General features: G+C 40.6%; 2 protein-coding genes across 2 annotated transcripts; both read left to right on the top strand.

Moving 5' to 3' along the window:
- The first annotated feature begins 581 nt into the window (after positions 1-581).
- On the top strand, positions 582-9758 carry LOC130915637 (rhombotin-1-like). The gene is made up of 5 exons (XM_057835567.1): positions 582-826; positions 1850-2063; positions 6477-6602; positions 9432-9540; positions 9611-9758. The coding sequence occupies exons 1-4, from the start codon at positions 805-807 to the stop codon at positions 9535-9537; spliced, it is 468 nt and encodes a 155-aa protein (XP_057691550.1). The 5' UTR covers positions 582-804; the 3' UTR covers positions 9538-9540; positions 9611-9758.
- A 513-nt stretch (positions 9759-10271) lies between these two features.
- On the top strand, positions 10272-16004 carry ric3b (RIC3 acetylcholine receptor chaperone b). The gene is made up of 6 exons (XM_057835566.1): positions 10272-10411; positions 12477-12709; positions 13052-13130; positions 13359-13452; positions 13528-13661; positions 13735-16004. The coding sequence occupies exons 1-6, from the start codon at positions 10294-10296 to the stop codon at positions 14139-14141; spliced, it is 1065 nt and encodes a 354-aa protein (XP_057691549.1). The 5' UTR covers positions 10272-10293; the 3' UTR covers positions 14142-16004.
- The last annotated feature ends 4131 nt before the right edge of the window (positions 16005-20135 follow it).

Below are 20135 nucleotides of genomic sequence, written 5' to 3'. Positions count from 1 at the left end.
AGCAAAAAGTTGACAGGCCAATTATTTCAAGTTTTCCTCAAACTTTAGGAAACCCTGCTCCCCTTCACTGCACACAAAACAAACAACAAAGCCTGATTATAGCCATTAAAGGAATTGTGTTGAATCATGCAAACATAATCAAGTGGAGTTCATATTTTGAGCATTCTTAATCTCACGAACCCTCTGCAGGACTTTTGCACACTTCAGGGCTGTGCGCAGTTTGTTGCTATTCGACCGGTCATTTTTTTTTGGGAAGCTGTCCACTAACGTGCCTCCAGCAGGCCAACAGTTGATCGTCTGTGGAGCGCGGCGATGACGACAGGGCGCCCCGGAGATAATTGCTGTCCTTGGAGTTGAATAAGCTCATTCGAAAGCACCTCAGGCCGCGGCAGTCCTGGTGTGTGACTGCATATTGAATAATTGATTCAGGGAGGGGTAGTAGGGGTTCTGGGGGTTACTATCAGAGCTGAGCATAATGACTTCATATAATTAGAATGAGAGAGCTCGAGAAGGGGAGAGAGAGCTATAGTTCTTGAGGGGGTGGAGGATGGATGCATTGCAGAAAGCAGCAGCCTCGGCACGTAAAGCAGGAATGCTTGAGCACTGACATCAGCTCAGATAAGACGCAACATTTGGAGGAGGAGAAGGGGAGCCAGTGGTCTCTCCCGTAAAAACATACGGCGGTGGACGCGTGCCGCTTCACCTCCAACTGAAGAAGCTACTTTCACGGTTGACAAACTTTTTGGGGGATTGATTGCTTCCTGGGAGACCAGAGTGGAGACGGTGTAGTGTTTGGAGAGAAGGATGGTGCTGGACAAGGAGGACAGTGAGTGATTGCCTCTTTATGCTCGTTTCAGGAAGGCTAATGTGGTCATTGCATTTTTGGGGGAAGTTGACCGTATCTATTCTTAAGTATCATTGCAGCTTTAGATGTCTTTGCATGATGTATGGCATGTGTGCAATGTTTTCCGAGATTTTTAGCTGTGACGAATGCAACGGCCCTAAAAAAAAGATCGCTAAATATTATAGTTAGAACATCCATGGACTCTTTTCCGAACTGAAATTTATCGAGTGTAAAACTGAACTCCTAATATATTATTTTTTTCCCCCAGGACTGCAATAAAATTGGACCAGAATAAGCATAAGTCAAAATATGTCAATTTGCCTTATGTAAACTAGAAGTTCTTACCAAGCCAAAACCGTTTTGATTGTTGTGATGCATGCTGTCACTCAAGACCTTACGAATATGACAAATTAAATCAGTGAATAGCCAAAGATCTTTGGCTTTTTCTGACACTGGTATGGCTGATGAAAAATTGAAGGTTTAATGATAATTTTCTGATTTTTTTGTATTGCAGGTCAGCTAGAATGTTTAAGGAAATTTTAAAAGTTGCACAAAACTTTATCGATCCTTTAGTTTCTATAGTGCTTGTCCTCACTTGGGTCACAGGTAAGTTGACTTTTGCGACTGGTCAGATACAACCTAGATAAGTCATAGACAATGTTTGACTTTGACTTATAAATAAAACTTTAAAAAACTAAAAAACAGATCTACCTAAAATTTCAGGGTAAAATAAAAGTTGCAAAAGTACAAAATGTTGGCATTTGAACTTCATCATATGATGTCAAATTTTGTGTGCTTGGATTTTTCTTTGACTTACTGAAATGAAAAATGTGAATTCAACTTAAAGTAATCGGGGAAAAACCTACAAGGACCATTCTGTGTCAAGCAATCGGTGAAGATCACAGTGTCTAACTTCTCCTTCTCCACCCACTGCCCTGTACAACCTGCTCGAAAGAAGAAAACTTTGCATAAGTGATTTCTACCCTTTCTACCGCCATTCCGTAGGCGTATCCCTGGTGTCCTTCCAGTCCAGGGAGAAGCCTCGAGGATGTGCCGGCTGCAACGGCAGGATCAGGGACCGTTTCATGTTGCAGGCACTTGACCGCTACTGGCACGAGGACTGTCTGAAGTGCGCCTGCTGTGACTGCCGCCTGGGCCAGGTGGGATCCACCCTCTACACCCGCGCAAACCTCATCCTATGCCGTAGGGATTACCTCAGGTAGGACAGTTTTACAATTGGTCATGTTTTTGTTATGGATACAATAAATGAATAGAATTCATTTCTTCACCCCATCATGACAGCACCATTTTCTTTTTTTTTTTTTCCGAAAGAAATGTATGCAGGCATTCAAAGTCTTTGCCATGCATTGCAGTTTCAACAGCTTCATTGGAGTCCATCTGCTGCAAATTTGGTGTGTTGGACAAGAATTTTTGTCTATAGAGGGTCCAGCAGTGATTGTACGTCAGAGCACAAAGACAGCTAAAAGATATAAGTAAATCCATTTTTGAGTAGGACCATGATTTTGAAGAGTTGACACCATGACATGTCTCTGCAGAGTGGAGACCACGTTAAGACCAATACTTTCAGGAACTGTTTCGGCACATTCACATTAGACCAAGAGGACCAGGGTCTAGTTGAATAGCTACCTTGCAACAACACTTGCAAATGACTTGTTGAAAAGTCATTTCACACTGCGCCAACTGAACAAGTAGTATCACGGGGACGAAAGGCGTACACATTGATTGGACACATTTAGAAGAGGAAATACCTCCCTTCTGGGAGGGGAGGGAGCGTGGAGTGCTGTGACGCTGCACGTGGTGTAGCATAAGCGTATCCTGCTCTGCTTGAATTCAAAAGCGAAGCAGGGTGCGTTTAAAGACCAAATATGAAGTAATTTCATAAAATGCCAAATAGGGTCACATTAAAGTAATTAAACATTGTCCAACAAATAAAGCATGAAAAAATAATTTATATATTGTATATTTGACAAAATATTCGCGTTTTCGAAGTTCGAGCCTGAAAGGGGACGAACCCGGAAGTGATTCGTCACACTGAGAACAGCGATGGCAGCGCTCCATACGGCCGCCATACAAAGTCTTTCAAACAATGATTCAAACAACGATATGCGCGATAGATCGAGCGCAAGTGAGGAGATCCAAGTTTTTGAAGAGTTGGAGGAAGAGGAGGAGATTGGAATTTCATGTTGGACCGTACATGTATTATCCAGACGCTAATCAGGATGCAAACCATGTGCCCAAACTACCTGACATGGAATGGAGACAAGACCCATCGAGATTACAAGATTGGTAAGATATAGGCTGTTATGTTTTTTTATGATCTGAAGCATGTCAGGTAAATAAACCACCTACTATTGCCTGGGATAAAAGAAAAGTTTTGACGAATCCCCGATCATGTTGTGGAATGAACAGTAGAAGCTAGCGACGTTAGCTTTTATTTACTTGACATGTTTCTGCGAACACTTCCGCCTTCGGACCCTCTGACGAAGGCGGAAGTGTTGGCCGAAACATGTCAGGTAAATAACCACCAACTATTGCCTGGGCTAAAAAAAAGGTTTTGATGAATTTATAAGAGTAGGCAAAATGAACTCAATACAACTATGATCGGGGATTGCCACGAGTTAGCTTTCAGCTAACGTCCCTAGCTTCTGTTCATTCCACAACACGATTGGGGTTTTGCCTCGAGTTACCTTTCGGCTAACGTAGCTACTTTGTAATGTTCATTCCACAACAGTTGCCAGCTCTGCTTTGACAAAGTCATCAGTCATCTATCCAAAAATCACACTTTTTTGCAAATCCTTGATCATAAGCAGATCGGTTGAGGAAGCAGGCATCTTCAAAGTGTTTGTAGCAGAGAACAGTACTTGATGATGGAGTGAAATTCATTCGCTTCGTGCGAACGAAAGATGTTCATTTAGGTGCCCTGCTATCCTTTGGCCACTCATACAACTTTTCTTTAGATTGAGAACAATACATTGCCACACACCGCCGTTGCATTTTACCGAGAAGCATTGCAACAATACTGTTCTATGGTGGACTTCCCTCGCAGTTCTCTGTGTGACGTAATTTCCGGAGATTTCCGAAGATTGTCGAAGAAAAGCATTTTCGTTGTCAAGGGCGTTGCTATGGGTTAAACAAAGAATCTGGAAGGGTTGCGTAGAAAAAAAAAAATAACGAAAATATGCTTATAATTGTTTAGCCATTGATATTATTCAAAAACATGGTTGACCAACCTTATTTCACATTTGGTCTTTAAACAGACCAAGACCCATGATTTTTGAGCAGACCAGAGTTCGTTTTTTTTTGTCCGAACGTTCACATTTACAAAATGAAGTGGGCTATCTAAGAAAAACAACTCTGGTCTGTTTAAAAAGAACCAAACAGTGTTAGTGGGAAAGTGCCCTTATAAAGGTGTTATAAGAAGTCAACATCAAGACATTGAACAGTCAAGATCAATCCATTGAGTAGTTGAGTGCAAGGCAATGCTCTGGTACACCCTTATCTAATTTTTACATTGTCCTGGAGGAGATGACACCAAGACCAGGACTTAAAGGTGTCAAGATCAAGTCAATGGCTAGATTCTGAATCATACAGAGAATGCTCTGGTGTTGCCCAGGAGAAAATTTCTCATTTTTTGTGCAATAAAACCTTGCTTCGCAAAAAAGATGACAAAGATTGGTTTGAGACCACATGATGGAGGGGATAACACATTTTGTTGATAAAACTAAGTCAGCAGCAATACTTTATGGAGTCAAGCCCAAGTCTACCAGAATTGAGGCCACCAAGGAACTAAGACTTTTGAGAGTTCAAGACAAAAATCAAGACTTGGATGAATTACAGTATTGCTACAGTGCACATCAGAGTACAAGGGAAGCATGAAGTCAACAATATTTTCTGTGGACCACCAATTCAGGATTGACTTGCGGCACAGTTCTGTTGAACACTATGGAAATCTTTCAGAAAAAAGTCTGTATGCAGATCACACATACTTAAACTGAAAACTGTGAGGCAGAAATGTAAAACACAAGGCCAATGTACTGACATCATCATTATGATCCTTCCATCTAAAGCAGGGGTGTCATCAAGGGCAGCTGCGGGTCCTGGTTTTTGTTCCTACCGATCGAGCACAGACTGTTTAACCGATGAGGCTTCTGCTAAAACAAGCAGCAACTGACTACAATCAACTGATTACACTTTTAAGACACCAGATCGGTGCAAAGGTGTCCTGTTTTGTTGAAAAGAAATCCAGCATCCACTGCATCCTTATGTGGAATACTTTGGGGACCCCTGATTAATAACATTTGGCTCCATTTGGATTAAGGGTTAGTTTGAGTCTACCCCAGCTGACTGGTCGTCAAACAATCACAAGGCACAGAAAGACCAGTCAATATCAGACCACATTAACAAAGAAAACATTCACACTGATATGCACGCCAATGGACAATTTAGAGTTTTCAGTGAAGCCAACATGCATGTTTGGTGACTATTAGCAAAAGTCCAACACAAAACCTTTAACTCGTGAGTCAGATGGGCTAACCACTATTCCATTGTGTTGCCCCATCAGAAAAACAATTAAAAAAATCTAAATTCTCCAACAAAATTGTCACTTTTCCCCCTTTTATATGCATGAAACCATAGCTCATCATCATAACACGTTCAGCGATATCTATTATGGGATGGTGGTTGTTTCCCCGACGACTCCGCTGAGACTTCTTTGGGGAAATAACGAGCTCAGCGGTCAGCTGCACACCTCCTGATTCGCCGAGCTCATGTGCTGTCGGGCCTGGCGCGCACTCCATCTGGATTTGCTGGCCGCTAAATCGCTCATTAACCGCACGCCGCACTTAGCCCAGCAAAAAGCCCCCTTTGACGGTTAAATTGGCCCCGTCGCCTCCCGCTTTCCTCGTCATGGGCCCGTCCCGGAGCTCTTTGAAGAGCGGGATTAGAACCATGTGATTTCTTTTAATTGGACCATTAGTGGAGAATTAGCATTGAGCCGCGTAGCCTCGTTAAAAAGGGGGCAGAGGGAACAGAGCCCACCAGGTGCCTGCCGCTCGTTAGATAAAAACATGGCGATCGTCGCTGGTCTTTTTGTTCCCTGATACTGGATGATGGCTCGCTCGCTCGATGACCTTCCACTCTCTGCGAGAGAGTTTCTTTCTACGTGTGGAGTTCATGTGTGGTTTATCTTTACGTGCCAAAGTAGGAGTGGTGACGCCACTCATGAGTCACCACATTAGAATTTATCGCATATCATCTTGATGGTTTTCCTTTGTCTGCCTTACTAGCAGCAAGCTTGATGGATAGTAAGGTCCTGGTTTGGTGGTTATGAAGGAAAGTTTTGATAGCAAAATATTGAATAACTTAAGGGGTTGATTTGAGACTTTAGCTGCCATTGAGGGCGATGGATGTCCAACCCATTTAAACTGTGAGGAATGGCAGTGATCATTCACTGCAGCAAATGCGAGAATAAAACTCTTGGAATAACGCGTAGTACATGTAGGCTACAAAAAGAATCCTCTTAGAATTGTACAATCCAAATTGATGTAAATTTAAAATGGTTTTTACATCATAAATTGTTTGTCTGACTTGGAGGCATTTTTTTCCTGCTCAGGCTCTTTGGCGTGACTGGGAAATGCTCTGCTTGCACTAAGATGATCCCTGCCTTTGAGATGGTGATGAAGGCGCGGGACAACGTTTATCACTTGGACTGTTTCGCCTGCCAGCTGTGCCGCCAAAGGTAAAGTTAGCATGGTGTCTTAGTTAGGCTTGCCACCCGTCCCTTGAAATACGGAATCGTTCCGTAATGGCGTACCGCAAGCAACACGTCACTTCCGCTCATTAATATTCATGACATTAGCTAATGTTGCTAAGCAAGGACAAGCGACCGTTTGTCCCTAATAGGAAATGAATGGAAATCGTGTACGAAGGAGATGTTTACAGAGCTACCCCCTACCAATTCTCTCCGAAAATGATGTGCCTGGTGCCAAATTGACTGGCATAGATGTGGAAGAACATAAAAATGTTCAGTTAAAGAGATGGCTTTAGTGTCGAAGGCTGAAAAAGACGAAAAAAAACGAGCCGACCTAAGCATAGCTTTAGCTTTTTTTTATCGACGCGACTGACAATGACATTCTCCGGTTTCAACAAGCTATCCTTTACTATCAGCCCTGTCTTTCTTATATATCCTCTGGTTGTCCTACGTCTCTTACCGTTCTTGGGGGTAATTTAGTTAGCTTTGTGTAGCAATCGCAAATGCTACTCAGTGACAGCCAACAAACACTTTTAATTTTTTCATTGATAACACATCTTGATCCTATAATTTATTTACACTTCCCCCTTACTAAAGTTGTTTTTTTATGTATGTATATATATATATATATATATATTACAGAAACGGTAACAGTGGCAGTCAGATACCATTGTAATTTTTTTCAGGTCATTCATTGTCAGACAGAAGCAGTACGGCACAACGTTACGCTAAAAAAATAAAGTAAAAATATAAAAATGGCTTACCTCTTTGTCCTCTGAAAGACCATGCCAACCCAACATAATGTTTACTGCATATGAAACGTGAATGGATTCGCCGAGCTGGTGTTAAAGTCCGCGCAAGTTGATTCGGTCTTCACATTTTTTCCTCCCGAGTTTTTGGTTTCTGGGAACGTATGAAGAAAACATCCTTCATGGTCGTAATGTCTAGAGTCGTTTCTACAAGTTCCAAAAAAGCAATGCGTGATCGGCATGTTCGTTTTTAAAAGATTACCGGCGAAAAGTAGCACTAATTGCATTGTGTCTATGCGAGGGCGGGTCTATAATGTCCCACTTCGGCTTTACTTCCGCTTTACGATGCGACGTCACGGTCTAAAAATAACCTGCGTGCGGTACGCCATTGTAATTGTCCCATGGGGTGACCCCACGGCTCCGGTGGCGGAAAGTGGCGGTGCGTCCAGCCCATGCACGTCTGTCACACACTAACACACACCTCCTGTGCTCATGAGTGACCACTGAGCCAACAATAACGAACAAAAAAGGCAGGAGATATTAAAGACAGCAAGATAGTTATCTACCTGCTCGCTGCTGTCTGCCCTGTACTGCGCTCCACTTCCGGGTTCGTTGCCTAGTTACCTCGCTCGCTCTGTTCAGTGCACTGCCTCGCGCGTTTTCAAAACAAAAATGTCTTCTTCAACAGCAGAAGCTCAGGACACCCCACCTCATCCTCAAAAGGGGAAACGTCTCCAAAAAATAGAGTGGAGTGGGAAGAGGGGAACCCGTGGCTCGATAGAGTCACTGATGATGATTATAAAGCGAACTGCAAGGCAGGCAGGAAAGTTATTGCAGCGTCTTACGGAGGTGTAAAACAGCATGCTGCAGGGGACCTCCACAAACGGAATATAAGATCCCAGAAGAGCCTTCGTCACAATTCTTTGTACCTGAAACATCCCCTGAGCTTGATTTGGTATGTTATTATGCTCTTGTATATGGATAACATATAGGCTATATTTATATTTACCTTCGTACATCTTGCATTGATAGGAGCATAGCTAGGCTATTTCAGTTGCTACTATGGTTGATTATTTTCAGGAATGTTGACATTTTTTTTTTTTGGAAACATGCATTTATTATCAATCAATATGGAATGAATTTATGTACCCATAAAGAACATCTTATTTTGTTTCGCTAACTAATGCTCCTCATTTGAAATTATTTCTAATAGATTAACAGCAAATAAACACTGAATAAATAGTCCTACTGCGGATATATACTATCTATTGATTGTTTGTGAATTTGACATCATCCCACTCCTACCCTCTAAATTACTGCATCTGAGGTGACACAGGTATACCACACAGTAAAAAGTAGCCAGCCAGAGCTACAATAGTGCTGACTGTGGACACAGGCTCAATCAGATTTTTATGTGATTCCAAAATGGTGAAGAAAATGACTTTGGGGAGAACAAAGCAAGAGGCACTGTTGAAAAAGGTCCTGTGTCCAAAGGCAGTGGGTGATGTGCTCAAGATCTTAACGTCACCCATCCCATTCTCCATACAGACCGATGCCTTGAATAAATTGAGCAGGAAGATGCTTCCCCTTGCTGTCCAGTACTTCAGTCCAGAGTCTGGGCTCACCAACAAAATGCTGGACTTCATAGAGAATGCAGACGAGTCAGCTGCTGGAATTGTAGCTCTCCTGGAACATTCCCTTAAGAAATTTGGCTTGTCAATGGATCACGTGACCGGATTCAGTGCCGACAACACAAATGTTAATTACGATATTCACAACTTCGTTCTCACTAACCAGCAGAAAAAAAAAACAATGCTGCAAGGAAACTGCCATGCCCACGTAGTGCACAATACAGTTTTCTCATCTAAAAATAGATACATTTCTATGCATTTTAGGAGTTTTGGGGATGCCCCTTTTTTCGCCCGTAAGGCTTTGGGCACGAGGGGGGCTTCCCTTATTTCTATATCTGAAAGGTGGCTACCCTAGTCTTAGTAAACATGATTTAGTCGATCAATGTATATGGAAAAATCTCTAAAATAGTTGTGAAAGTTACCTTTCCCACATTCAGGTTTTGTGTGGGTGACCGCTTCTTTCTGAAGAACAACATGATCCTGTGCCAGTTGGACTATGAAGGCTGCCATCTTAATGATGGTGATGAGAGGCTGTCACAGTGATGGGTAACTTCAACACAACATTCTTTTTGGTTCTTTTTTTGTTTTTTTGTTAATCTGCAGTCATCTATTTCAGGTAAGGAGGATCAATGTGAATTATTTTGGAGCTTCTCCAACTTGTTGTCGAACTTTTTCCAAGTTTACAACCTGTCGAAAGTGACAACGTAACACATGGATGCAAACTGAAGATGAACGGGAGCGAAAAGCAAGAACTTAAAGGATGGATCTCAAGCTTCAAGGCTCCAAGAGTCCAGTGTGGACACATTGCTGTTAAAAGTCCTTCACTCATAAATCATGGATTCTTTTTAAATAAAACTTTATTTAAAGGTAAAAGCTACACGTGGCACGCAAAAGCTAGAAGGAAAAAAAACTGATCGAGGAACAGTTTATTCCTTATCACCAAAGGTTTTTCATTTCCACTGAATGAATCCTATCTGCACAGTTTAGCGAATAAATAATGGCATGCTATATTTATCATTTAATTATCATTCAAAACTAAGTACTGTACCGGTATATTGCTTCCATGTGAAAAAAAGACATTCTGGAGCTGATGTGTTGTTAGACCTCTGATGTTAGGCTTTAGCGTCTTCTTGTGGTCAAACGTCGCCATCGCAACTACGGTGAACTTCCGGTTCTGTAAGGAAATCCAATCGATGAGCCTTGCAGCGACCTCAACGAGGGTACAAGAAGCCGCCACCGCTTCGCCCATTAGCATTCAGCTCCTATTTGGTAGATGTAGTGTTTTTGTCGGGTGTCACCATGGTGATGTCCACGTTCCAGAAGGTGACGCTGGCCACGTGCGTGGTGCTATGCGTTGCCTTGCTGCTTCCCAGGATGTTGTTGTCTCGCGGGAGGAAGGATGCGAGTGGTACTGAAGGTGCGTCGTGTTTCTATTTGTTCATTACCAGGCTAAAATGTTCAAGGGTTACGTATTGATATATTCAAATAATCACACCATACGGCTAATTGAATATATCAATTTAAGGTGGTTAAAGCGGGGATGGTTTAACATCCTTGTAGTTACACTCTCATCCCTGAGCAGGATGGGGGTGCTAAAGAGCTCAAGAGAAGTCATTTGCAAAACTATGAACAGCAAACATAACTATTTGTAATGTGTATCCAATAAGTGTATTCATTGTTATTTTTGTTACTGGGGATTTGTTTAAATCACTTAATATTCATATAAAGTTATTATTTCGGATTATCATATGTATTTAATTACATTTTTTGTTTTTTTGTTTGTTTTTTTTAATTAAAGATGAATGAATAAATGTATAACAATATTTTCATATATGAATTCCGTTTTTATTTCGGTACTTTTTAAATGGCATTTTATAAAATTTAACTTCACCAGGTATAGTGATCACTATGCGCTTTGAGCACCTTGAAAGGTGGAAAAGCGCTATACAAGTATGAATGAATTTTATTGTCATTATCATCATCATCAGATCATCATAAACAAAAAATAATCAAAAAGGAAATCATTAACAGTTTCAGAGTGTGGACATTATCAACAAGATGAAGACAGACAAGGAAGACGGGAAAAGCAGAAGCTTATCGGAACCCGTCCCCCTTCCACCCGGGTCGCACAAGCAGCATGTTGTGTATCAGTCCAGTCATAGTCTAACACATTTCGTTCAAAAGTCATTGATTGCCATGGAAATTTCGCATATAGTAATTTGAGTGTATTTTATCAGTTCATGTCCAAGTAGGTGAAGGGAGGGAAGGCCTGGGGTGCTATGGAGGCTCGCATGTGTAGTATCCACTGTAGGAGATTTCTAGTCATCATCCCTTGCCCGGTTTAGGAGATTAGTCATCATCATCCCTAGCCCGGTTTGACCGAGCGAGTCTCTCATGATCACGCAGCTCCGCATCGATTTTAGTGGCCAGTCGTGCAGCGGCGTCATTTAGCGTTGCTTGCTCCTTCATCAACAGTACCAATTCGTTGCCGTTGTGACGAGCAACCTCCAGTATCTCGTGGACGTGTTGACGATCTGCACCCATCATATGTAGCAGTGGCGGATGTCTTCCGAGTCCACTTTTATTCCAAATTCTTGTAGCTTGTCAATTACCTGTTGAGCCACACGTGGGCCCGCTGCCTCGGCATATGATCTGGGCGCCAGTTGTAACCCAGAGATGATGAGATCATTTGCGCGTCTTCCTTGGTCGAGATCATCAGCCAGAATTTCCAGCCTTTTGATGCGTGCCTCCTTTTCCTCAACCACTTGCTTGAGCTTTTTGTTTTCAGCGCGCAACAGCTGGAATTCTTTCATGACATCCCTTTGAACTAGGTTGGTCAGGGTGGCTAGAGAGGCCTCTATTTTCTGGATGGAGGATTTGACTTCATCCAGATCCTCAGGTTTCAGAGCCCTCGGAGCCATACTTGAGCCGTATTTCCAGGCTGGTCTCCCGGCCCTGAGCGCTTATCAGTCAAGATAGTAGCGTGCCCTTCAGGAGCTCACTTGTGTGCGACTGCACAGCTCAAGCAGTAGGAGCAGATAACACCATTTACCATTTACCATCATTCTTAAGAATCCTTATTAGGTTATCCTAATTTGTGCATGAAAGGGTTAAATAAAAAAAAACATTGAACTATGTTTTATCATTTAGATTACAAATTGAATGATGTTTTAAAAATGTTTAATCAATGTAAATTTGTACTTTGGATTTAATAACTAAGTTTTTGTTTCTTAACAGAACATTAAACAATGTAATTCTGTACATGTTTTCCTGTCATAAATTGAATGCCCATCTTTATGGTATTTATTTATTGTTAAGAATTTTGATTTTTTTTACACATGAAAATTTCTAACCCCCCCAATTTAAATTTCTTAAATAATTTAACAATTGCTATCTTGAAAGGGTTATTTTCGATGTATAATATAAGGGTATAGTAATGGATGGATGGGAAGGATGTTGAAAAGGTGGTTTTACATTTGCAGGGGGTCACTTTCCACCCATGGTGCATCGTCACATGGCCCCTGAGGCCCGAAGCCAGAGGGCGGGGTCGACCCCCTCCTCCAGGGCCCACAAGACGGAGGCTGTTGTCGCCCGCGCCAAAGGTGCGGGAGCTGGAGCTGGGCTAGGAACGGCGGCCAAATCCAACCTGGCCGGACAAATAATCCCCGTCTACGGATTTGGAATTTTACTGTACATCCTTTATATCCTCTTCAAGGTGACTCTCGTACATGGTAAAAAGCAGATGCATAGTCCTATTGTAACTGTAAAGTGGAAGTAAAATAAAATCTAAAAAAAACAACAACCATAATTTATAAACTATTTTTTTCCCTAATATCTGACACCAAATTAAGATTTTGAAAAATATCCTTTTTTATGTCAGTTAAAATTAACAAAATGATTTGTATTTGAAAGATGCCAGAATGATTTAAAAGAATTTGTAAAAAGTCAGAAGTTTACTTTCATTTAATCGATATTTGGTATCATTGCCAACTGTGTGACTTTGGACAAACATTTTGCTCCTCCCTCCATGCAAACTTGTGTGCATGTGTGTGTTCAGATTACGTCAAAAGGGAACAGTCAACCTCCAATAGGCAGATTCTCCTCATTGCGCTCAGAGAACACAAAGCGGAAGATCAGTGAGTCATGATATCCACGCACTTGCCTCTCCATGACTGCATTGTTAACTCACTCGCTGCCATTAAAGGCGATAGAGATCCAATTCATTTTGAGTGAGAGGGCTGCCAGTGATCATCCTGCTGTCAGAATCTCTCAGTCAAAACAGATTGGACATCTCTCGCCGTCAATGGCAGTCAATAATCGAACATCTAAGTCAAAGATCTAAAAGTAAATCTTCTCCCCCTCAGCTGACTTTGAACTTCTTCAGCTACAGGAGAAGCTTAGGGAGACAGAGATAGCAATGGAGAACATTGTATCCAAAGCACACCACAGCCCTGACAGGTGCTCGTGATCACAATGCAAGTGTTAACATGCTAATGCTCAGATACAAGCTAAATGTGTGTGCCTTTACTGTAGGGACAATAAAGAAGTAAATGTGGACCAAGAGAATCTCCTTCAACAGTTGACAGAAATCACTCGCGTGATGCAGGAAGGCCAGCTGGTGGAAGGCGTGGCAAGACCCAACACCCGGCAGCGACCATGGGAAGAAGGTACGCAAAGGTGTACAGGAAACGTGACTAGATAAGTAAACTAAAATAATGACGATGGTATGTCTCACTTAAGATGAAGAAGCATATCCTCACGACTTGTGGGAGCGTCCTCGCTGCTGCTGTCAACATTCTCCTCGCAGAGAAGACGATCAGGATAATCATTCAGAGAACGTTTCACCGGACACACAAAAAGCAGATGACGCTGTAGGTAAAGATGGCACAGACACAGAGAGACAAGAGGATGACCAAAGTGAGAAGAAGCAGAGGCAAGGTGAAGGTGAGGAGGAGCAGCAGAAGATCGAACTGGGCGTACCTGAAGAGGAGCTGCCAGGTGTGCTGAAGGAGCTGGAGCTCACCTTGAAGATGACGTCGAATCTGGAGCAAGAGACAGTGAACCGTCTAGAGATGCAAGCTTTTAACGGGGGCGGGGTTCAAGTGAGACGGCGGAACAGAAGAAGAAGCAAGAAGGAGTCTCAATGACTCTTGACTTGGACTGAAGATATTTCTGCTTCAGTGTATGCAAATTTCACATCATTTTACTTTGTTGATAGCAAATGCAAAAGGTGGCCATTGAGGTCCATTTAAAGCAGAGGTGTTCAAATATTTTCCTCTGAGGACCAAGCCACTATCAATTCTTTAACTCACTTCAACCAATCTATCAAACTATTATGCAAATACATCAGGATTTTGGCATGGCCCACAGTCGTGTATGCACTAAAATAAATCCGCACATGCACCTGAGTCAGTTAATTGAGGATCATTGTGAAACAGTTACGAGTTGAGGAACCATTTTTCCTTCTCATCTGAAACAATTACAACAATACAGATATTGTTACAATTTTAGTTGTAAATGGTTTCTCAGTTTTTTTAATCGACATATGAAAGCAATTAGTATTATAGTAGCTGTCAAGGGTGATGCACCTCCCCACCCTAAATGAATACATACTGTATAGCCTAGAAACAATTTGGAAGGTGGGGTGCAAATGGCTTCCAGAGTAGTTTGGACTAGAGATCGACCGATATGGGATTTTCAAATGCCGATGCCAATACCGATATCTAAATTTTTTTCCAGCCTATTACCAATATCCAAAGCCGATTTTGTAAGTTGATATTTGAGGCCGATATACTTTTTTTTTCAAAAGCACGTAGATTATGAAAGACAAAATTCAACTGCTTCAAATTTACAACGATGACCTGAGACCTAAAGGATTAATTTGGTCTAGTGCTACCAAACCAATGAACGCAGCACTTCTTTTTTATGATTATGCTCACTCCGCAAGAACAGTACATTATTTTTAAATAATTGAACCCACCAAAACATCACAACGAGATGTAAACAAGTGAGAGTGTAAGATTATAATGCCTATTTATATATATATATATATATATTTTAAGTAATGTATAATGAAAATAAAGGGCTATTCTATTCTGTTCTAAAAAGAGGATGCTAGCAATGCTAATGCTAACGCAAATGCTACGGGTTACATTTAGAGTGTAAGGATCACACAATAAACATCTTAAAAGGCTAAATCAACATTGCATATTCTCTTATGCAAGATTAAAAAAAATCTTACAATAGTGTATTTACAAACCAAGCAAGCCTGAAGCTTCCTATAGCAGCCTGCCTTCAAACTGCTGCAGGGTCCTTCCGGGGTCCTACCATCTGTCAGCGGCGGCCACAGTTGCCCACACAGATGCCTGATAAAAATCATTTTTTATCGGCTTATTTACTGTATTTATTTTTTGGCCGATGTTGAAAAAAAGTCCATTTGTTGGTCGACCTCTAGTTTGGACACAATTTAAAGTGAAAATAACAGAAAATGCACAAAATTCCTGATGTCATTGTATGGAATTGTTAAAAAATGAAGCACGTATATATCCTTTGTTGTGGATGATTGGGATATTGTTGTTGTTGTTTTTTTAACGATGGTTTGTACTTGAAACAATAAAGAGATTTTCTGTCATTAAATGCTTTTGACAATGCTGTAGTTATCCCACTAATCACTTATAGTGCTGCTCAAAAGTATTGGCACCCCTGGAATTCTGACAGCTATTGTTCAATTTCTCCCAGAAAATGATCGCAATTACAAATGCTTTGTTAGTAATATCTTCATTTATTTTGCTTGCAATGAAAAACCACAAAAGAGAATGGAAAAAAAAATTAAATCGGAATCATTTTACACAAAACTCCAAATATGGGCCAGACAAAAGTATTGGCACCCTTTGAAAAATCACGTGATACTTTTCTAATTTGTGTAACTAACAGTGCCTGTTACCTACCTGTGGCACGTGGTGACAATAACTAAATCACATTTGCAGCCAGTTAAAATGGATTAAAGTTGACTCAACCTCTGTCCTGTGTCCTTGTGTGTACCGCATTGAGCATGGAGAAAAGAAAGAAGACCAAAGAACTGTCTGAGGACTTGAGAAGCAAAACTGTGATGAAGCATGGGCAATCTCAAGGCTACAAGTCCATCTCCTGAATGTTCCTGTGTCTACCGTGCACAGTGTCATCAATAAGTGTAAAGCCCATGGCACTGTGGCTAACCCTAGATGTACACTGAAAAGAAAAATTGACGAGAGATTTCAACAAAAGATTGTGCGGATGGTGGATAAAGAACCTCGACTAACATCTAAACAAGGGTACAAGTGTCAACCTGTACTATCCGTCGGCGTCTGAATGAAAAGGGACTCTATGGTAGGATACCCAGGAAGACCCCACTTCTGACCCAGAGACATAAAAAAGCCAGGCTGGAGTTTGCCAAAACTGACCTGAGAAAGCCGAAAAACGTTTTGGAAGAATGTTCTCTTATCAAATGAGACAAAAGTAGAGCTTTTTGGGAAAAGGCATCAACATAGAGTTTACAGGAAAAAAAATACCAGGCCTTCAAAGAAAAGAACACGGTCCCCACAGTCAAACATGGCGAAGGCTCCCTGATGTTTTGGGGTTGCTTCGGTGCCTCTGGCACTGGACTGCTTGACCGTGTGCAAGGCATTATGAAGTCTGATGACTACCAACAAATTTTGCAGCATAATGAAGGGCCCATTGTGAGAAAGCTAGGTCTCCCTCAGAGGTCATGGGTCTTCCAGCAGGACAATGACCCAAAACACACTTCAAAAAGCACTAGAAAATAGTTTGAGAAAAAGCGCTGGAGAGTTCTAAAGTGGCCAGCAATGAGTCCAAACATGAATCCCATAGAACACCGGTAGAGAGATCTGAGAATGGCAGTTTGGCGATGGCACCCTTCAAATCTCAGAGTCCTGGAGCAGTTGGCAAAAGAAGAATGGTCTAAAATTCCAGGAGAGCATTGTAAGAAACTCATTGATGGATACCGGAAGCGGTTGTTCGCAGTTATTTTGTCTAAAGGTTGTGCTACCAAGTATTAGGCTGAGGGTGCCAATACTTTTGTCCAGCCCATTTTTGGAGTTTTGTGTAAAATGATAACGATTTAATTATTTTCCCATTATCTTTTGTGGTTTTTCATTGCAAGCAAAATAAATGAAGATGTTACTACCAAAGCATTTGTAATTGCAATCATTTTCTGGGATAAATTGAGCATTATCTGACAGGGGTGCCAATACTTTTGGCCAGCACTGCAGCCTACCTATATGGCGGACAAGGTATGACAGAGTTAAAAAAAAAAAAAAAAAATATATATATATATATATATATATATATATATATATATATATATATATATATATATATATATATATATATATATATATATATATATACTGTATATACATATATATACAGTGCTGCTCAAAAGTTTGTGAACCCCCTCAACATTTTGGAATTTTCTATTATTTCAACCTGATTTCCTAATCAATCAATTCAGTAGTTTTTTTTTGTTTTTTTAACAGTTGTGTTGTCGAGACTAAATTAAAAAGAGTTTTCATCAACTGATGTAGGTGCAAAATTGAACTGTTTGGTCACAACCAAAACCGCCATGTCTGGCGAAAAGTCAACACTGCATACCACCAAAAGAACCTTCTCCCAACAGTGAAGCATGGAGGTGGGAATGTCAAGATCTGGGCTTGCTTTTCATCCTCAGGACCTGGACAACTCCACATAGTCCAGGGAATCATGAATTCTGAGGAATATTGTCAAATCCTAGAACATAACCTGACGCCATCTGTTTTGAAGTTAAAGCTTGGCAGAAGGTGGATCATGCAACATGATAATGATCCAAAGCATTCCAGCAATACAACCAAGGAATGGCTGAAAAAGAAGAAGATTCGTGTTCTGGACTGGCCCAGTCAAAGTCCTGACCTAAATCCCATTGAAATGCTGTGGCGGGACCTGAAGCGAGCAGTTCATGCCAGACGCCCATCAAACCTCTCTCAACTGACTGCGTTCTGCAAGGAAGAATGGGCAAAAATCCCCCAAAGTAGATGTGAGAGGCTGATTAGTCACTACAGAAACCGTTTGGTTGAGGTAATCTCTGCAAAAGGAGGCGCAATATCCTATTAACTGAAGGGGTTCACATACTTTTGCACACATGATATCTGAGTTTTTCTTAAATCAACCACTTTTGTTAAATAAAGAATGACAATATAACTATTTCTTTTGTTTCAGTCCATTATTTGGAATGTCAGTATTGTGGATTTGGGTATAACTTAACATTTAATAAGGTTATTTTAGTTTTTTTTACAAAAAATCTGACCATCGCTGTGGGGTTCACAAACTTTCGAGCAGCACTGTATATATATATATATATATATATATCTATATCTATATATATATCTATATATATATATATATATATATCTACATATATATATTAGGATTGTTCCGATCATGTTTTTTTGCTCCCGATCCGATCCCGATCGTTTTAGTTTGAGTATCTGCCGATCCCGATATTTCCCGATCCGATTGCTTTTTTTGCTCCCGATTCAATTCCAATCATTCCCGATAATTTTTCCCGATCATATACATTTTGGCAATGCATTAAGAAAAAAATGAATAAAACTCGGACGAATATATACATTCAACATACAGTACATAAGTACTGTATTTGTTTATTATGACAATAAATCCTCAAGATGGCATTTACATTATTAACATTCTATCTGTGAGAGGGATCCACGGATAGAAAGACTTGTGACTTTGTGTATTGTGACTAAATACTGCCATCTAGTGTATTTGTTGAGCTTTCAGTAAATGATACTGCAGCATGCCCCAATGCATGATGGGAAAGTGGAACCATGATGGGAAGTAAAACCATGACTGTGCGTCATGCTAGCAATGGGTATATCTTCTCTGCTTTCGGAAATATGTCAAGGTGTTAAGGTAAAGTCACTGCTATCAAGCTTCCCCACATTGCTTCCCATGTTATTCTAATCTTAGGGAGGGGGATTGCAAGGTTTTAGCCAATTGAAGAACTGTTTCAAAGGTTGAAGGAATTCACGGTACTCATGTCACTCTGCCTTTTATTTGTCCATATAGTTTTAACGGCATCATTGCAGATTGAGCGCGACAAAGAGTGAGACAATTGCGCAGTGCATATATTATTAATTGGGTTAAATATTTTAACGTGACACATTTATTTATAAATTGTATTCTGCCGTTATTGCGATATTTTTAATAACCCTACGTTAAGCCTAAACTAAAGACTTTGGATGAGTGTAACATATAATGTCTGTAACATTAAATACAATTAGAAAACGATTTAATTAAAATATAAATATATTAAAAAAAGGCATGGCCGATATTTTGTTTTGCCGATTCCGATACTTTGAAAATGACGTGATCGGACCCGATCGATCGGGACATCTCTCTCTCTCTCTCTCTCTCTCTCTCTCTCTCTCTCTCTCTCTCTCTCTCTCTCTCTCTCTCTCTATATATATATATATATATATTGAGAATTGCAAAATTTAATGTGCTTTTTGGATTAAAAAAAAAAGAATAGCAATAATAATAACAGCCTATTAAATATATGCTTAATTTAAACCTAATTAAAACATTTTACATTCTTTCCCCTTCATATTGTAAGGCCCATTTTAGATAGAGGAGAAAACATTGCATTTTGAAGACTGAGTCTTAAATTTCCATGATGGTACAGGTCCTGCTGTCTTGTAAGCCATAATCAAATACGTTTATAAAAATATTTGCAAGTATTTTGTTCGCTTCCACAAGAAAGAACTCAAGAAAGATTACAAATAATAATCAAAACATTGCATTTTATGCTTCTTTCGTAAACACTTCCAAATTACTGACATTTTTTTTTGTTAGACCTCAACTGAAACATTGAAATTTGGTAAGTTTGTTCACAATGACATCCACAAAATACTGGCGTTTAAATAGCACAGCCTTAGGTGGTTTTGTGACAGGATACTGCAACTTACTTTTACTGCAGGTGTGGTCGTATATATGCTAGAATCGTCAGGAGCCAATAATTCTCGACTTAAAACGACGGGCACTGGCAGCGCTTTTCACTTTTAAAAAAGCTCAGCTGTCCGGTAATACAG

This window comes from Corythoichthys intestinalis, chromosome 5, assembly GCF_030265065.1.
Source record: "Corythoichthys intestinalis isolate RoL2023-P3 chromosome 5, ASM3026506v1, whole genome shotgun sequence".
Classification (NCBI taxonomy): domain Eukaryota; kingdom Metazoa; phylum Chordata; class Actinopteri; order Syngnathiformes; family Syngnathidae; genus Corythoichthys; species Corythoichthys intestinalis.
The sequence above is the reverse complement of the archived record's forward strand: the minus strand, read 5'-3'. Positions and strand labels throughout refer to the sequence as shown.

Bases quoted from the DNA above. Each gene is read 5' to 3' on its own strand.
- ric3b (XM_057835566.1), top strand. From the start codon at position 10,294: ATGGTGATGTCCACGTTCCAGAAGGTGACGCTGGCCACGTGCGTGGTG. The intron at 12,710-13,051 runs GTGACTCTCGTA...GTGTGTGTTCAG, and splicing joins TCCTTTATATCCTCTTCAAG to ATTACGTCAAAAGGGAACAG. The intron at 13,662-13,734 runs GTACGCAAAGGT...GTCTCACTTAAG, and splicing joins GCAGCGACCATGGGAAGAAG to ATGAAGAAGCATATCCTCAC.
- LOC130915637 (XM_057835567.1), top strand. From the start codon at position 805: ATGGTGCTGGACAAGGAGGACA. The intron at 827-1,849 runs GTGAGTGATTGC...GCCATTCCGTAG, and splicing joins GGTGCTGGACAAGGAGGACA to GCGTATCCCTGGTGTCCTTC. The intron at 6,603-9,431 runs GTAAAGTTAGCA...TCCCACATTCAG, and splicing joins TGCCAGCTGTGCCGCCAAAG to GTTTTGTGTGGGTGACCGCT.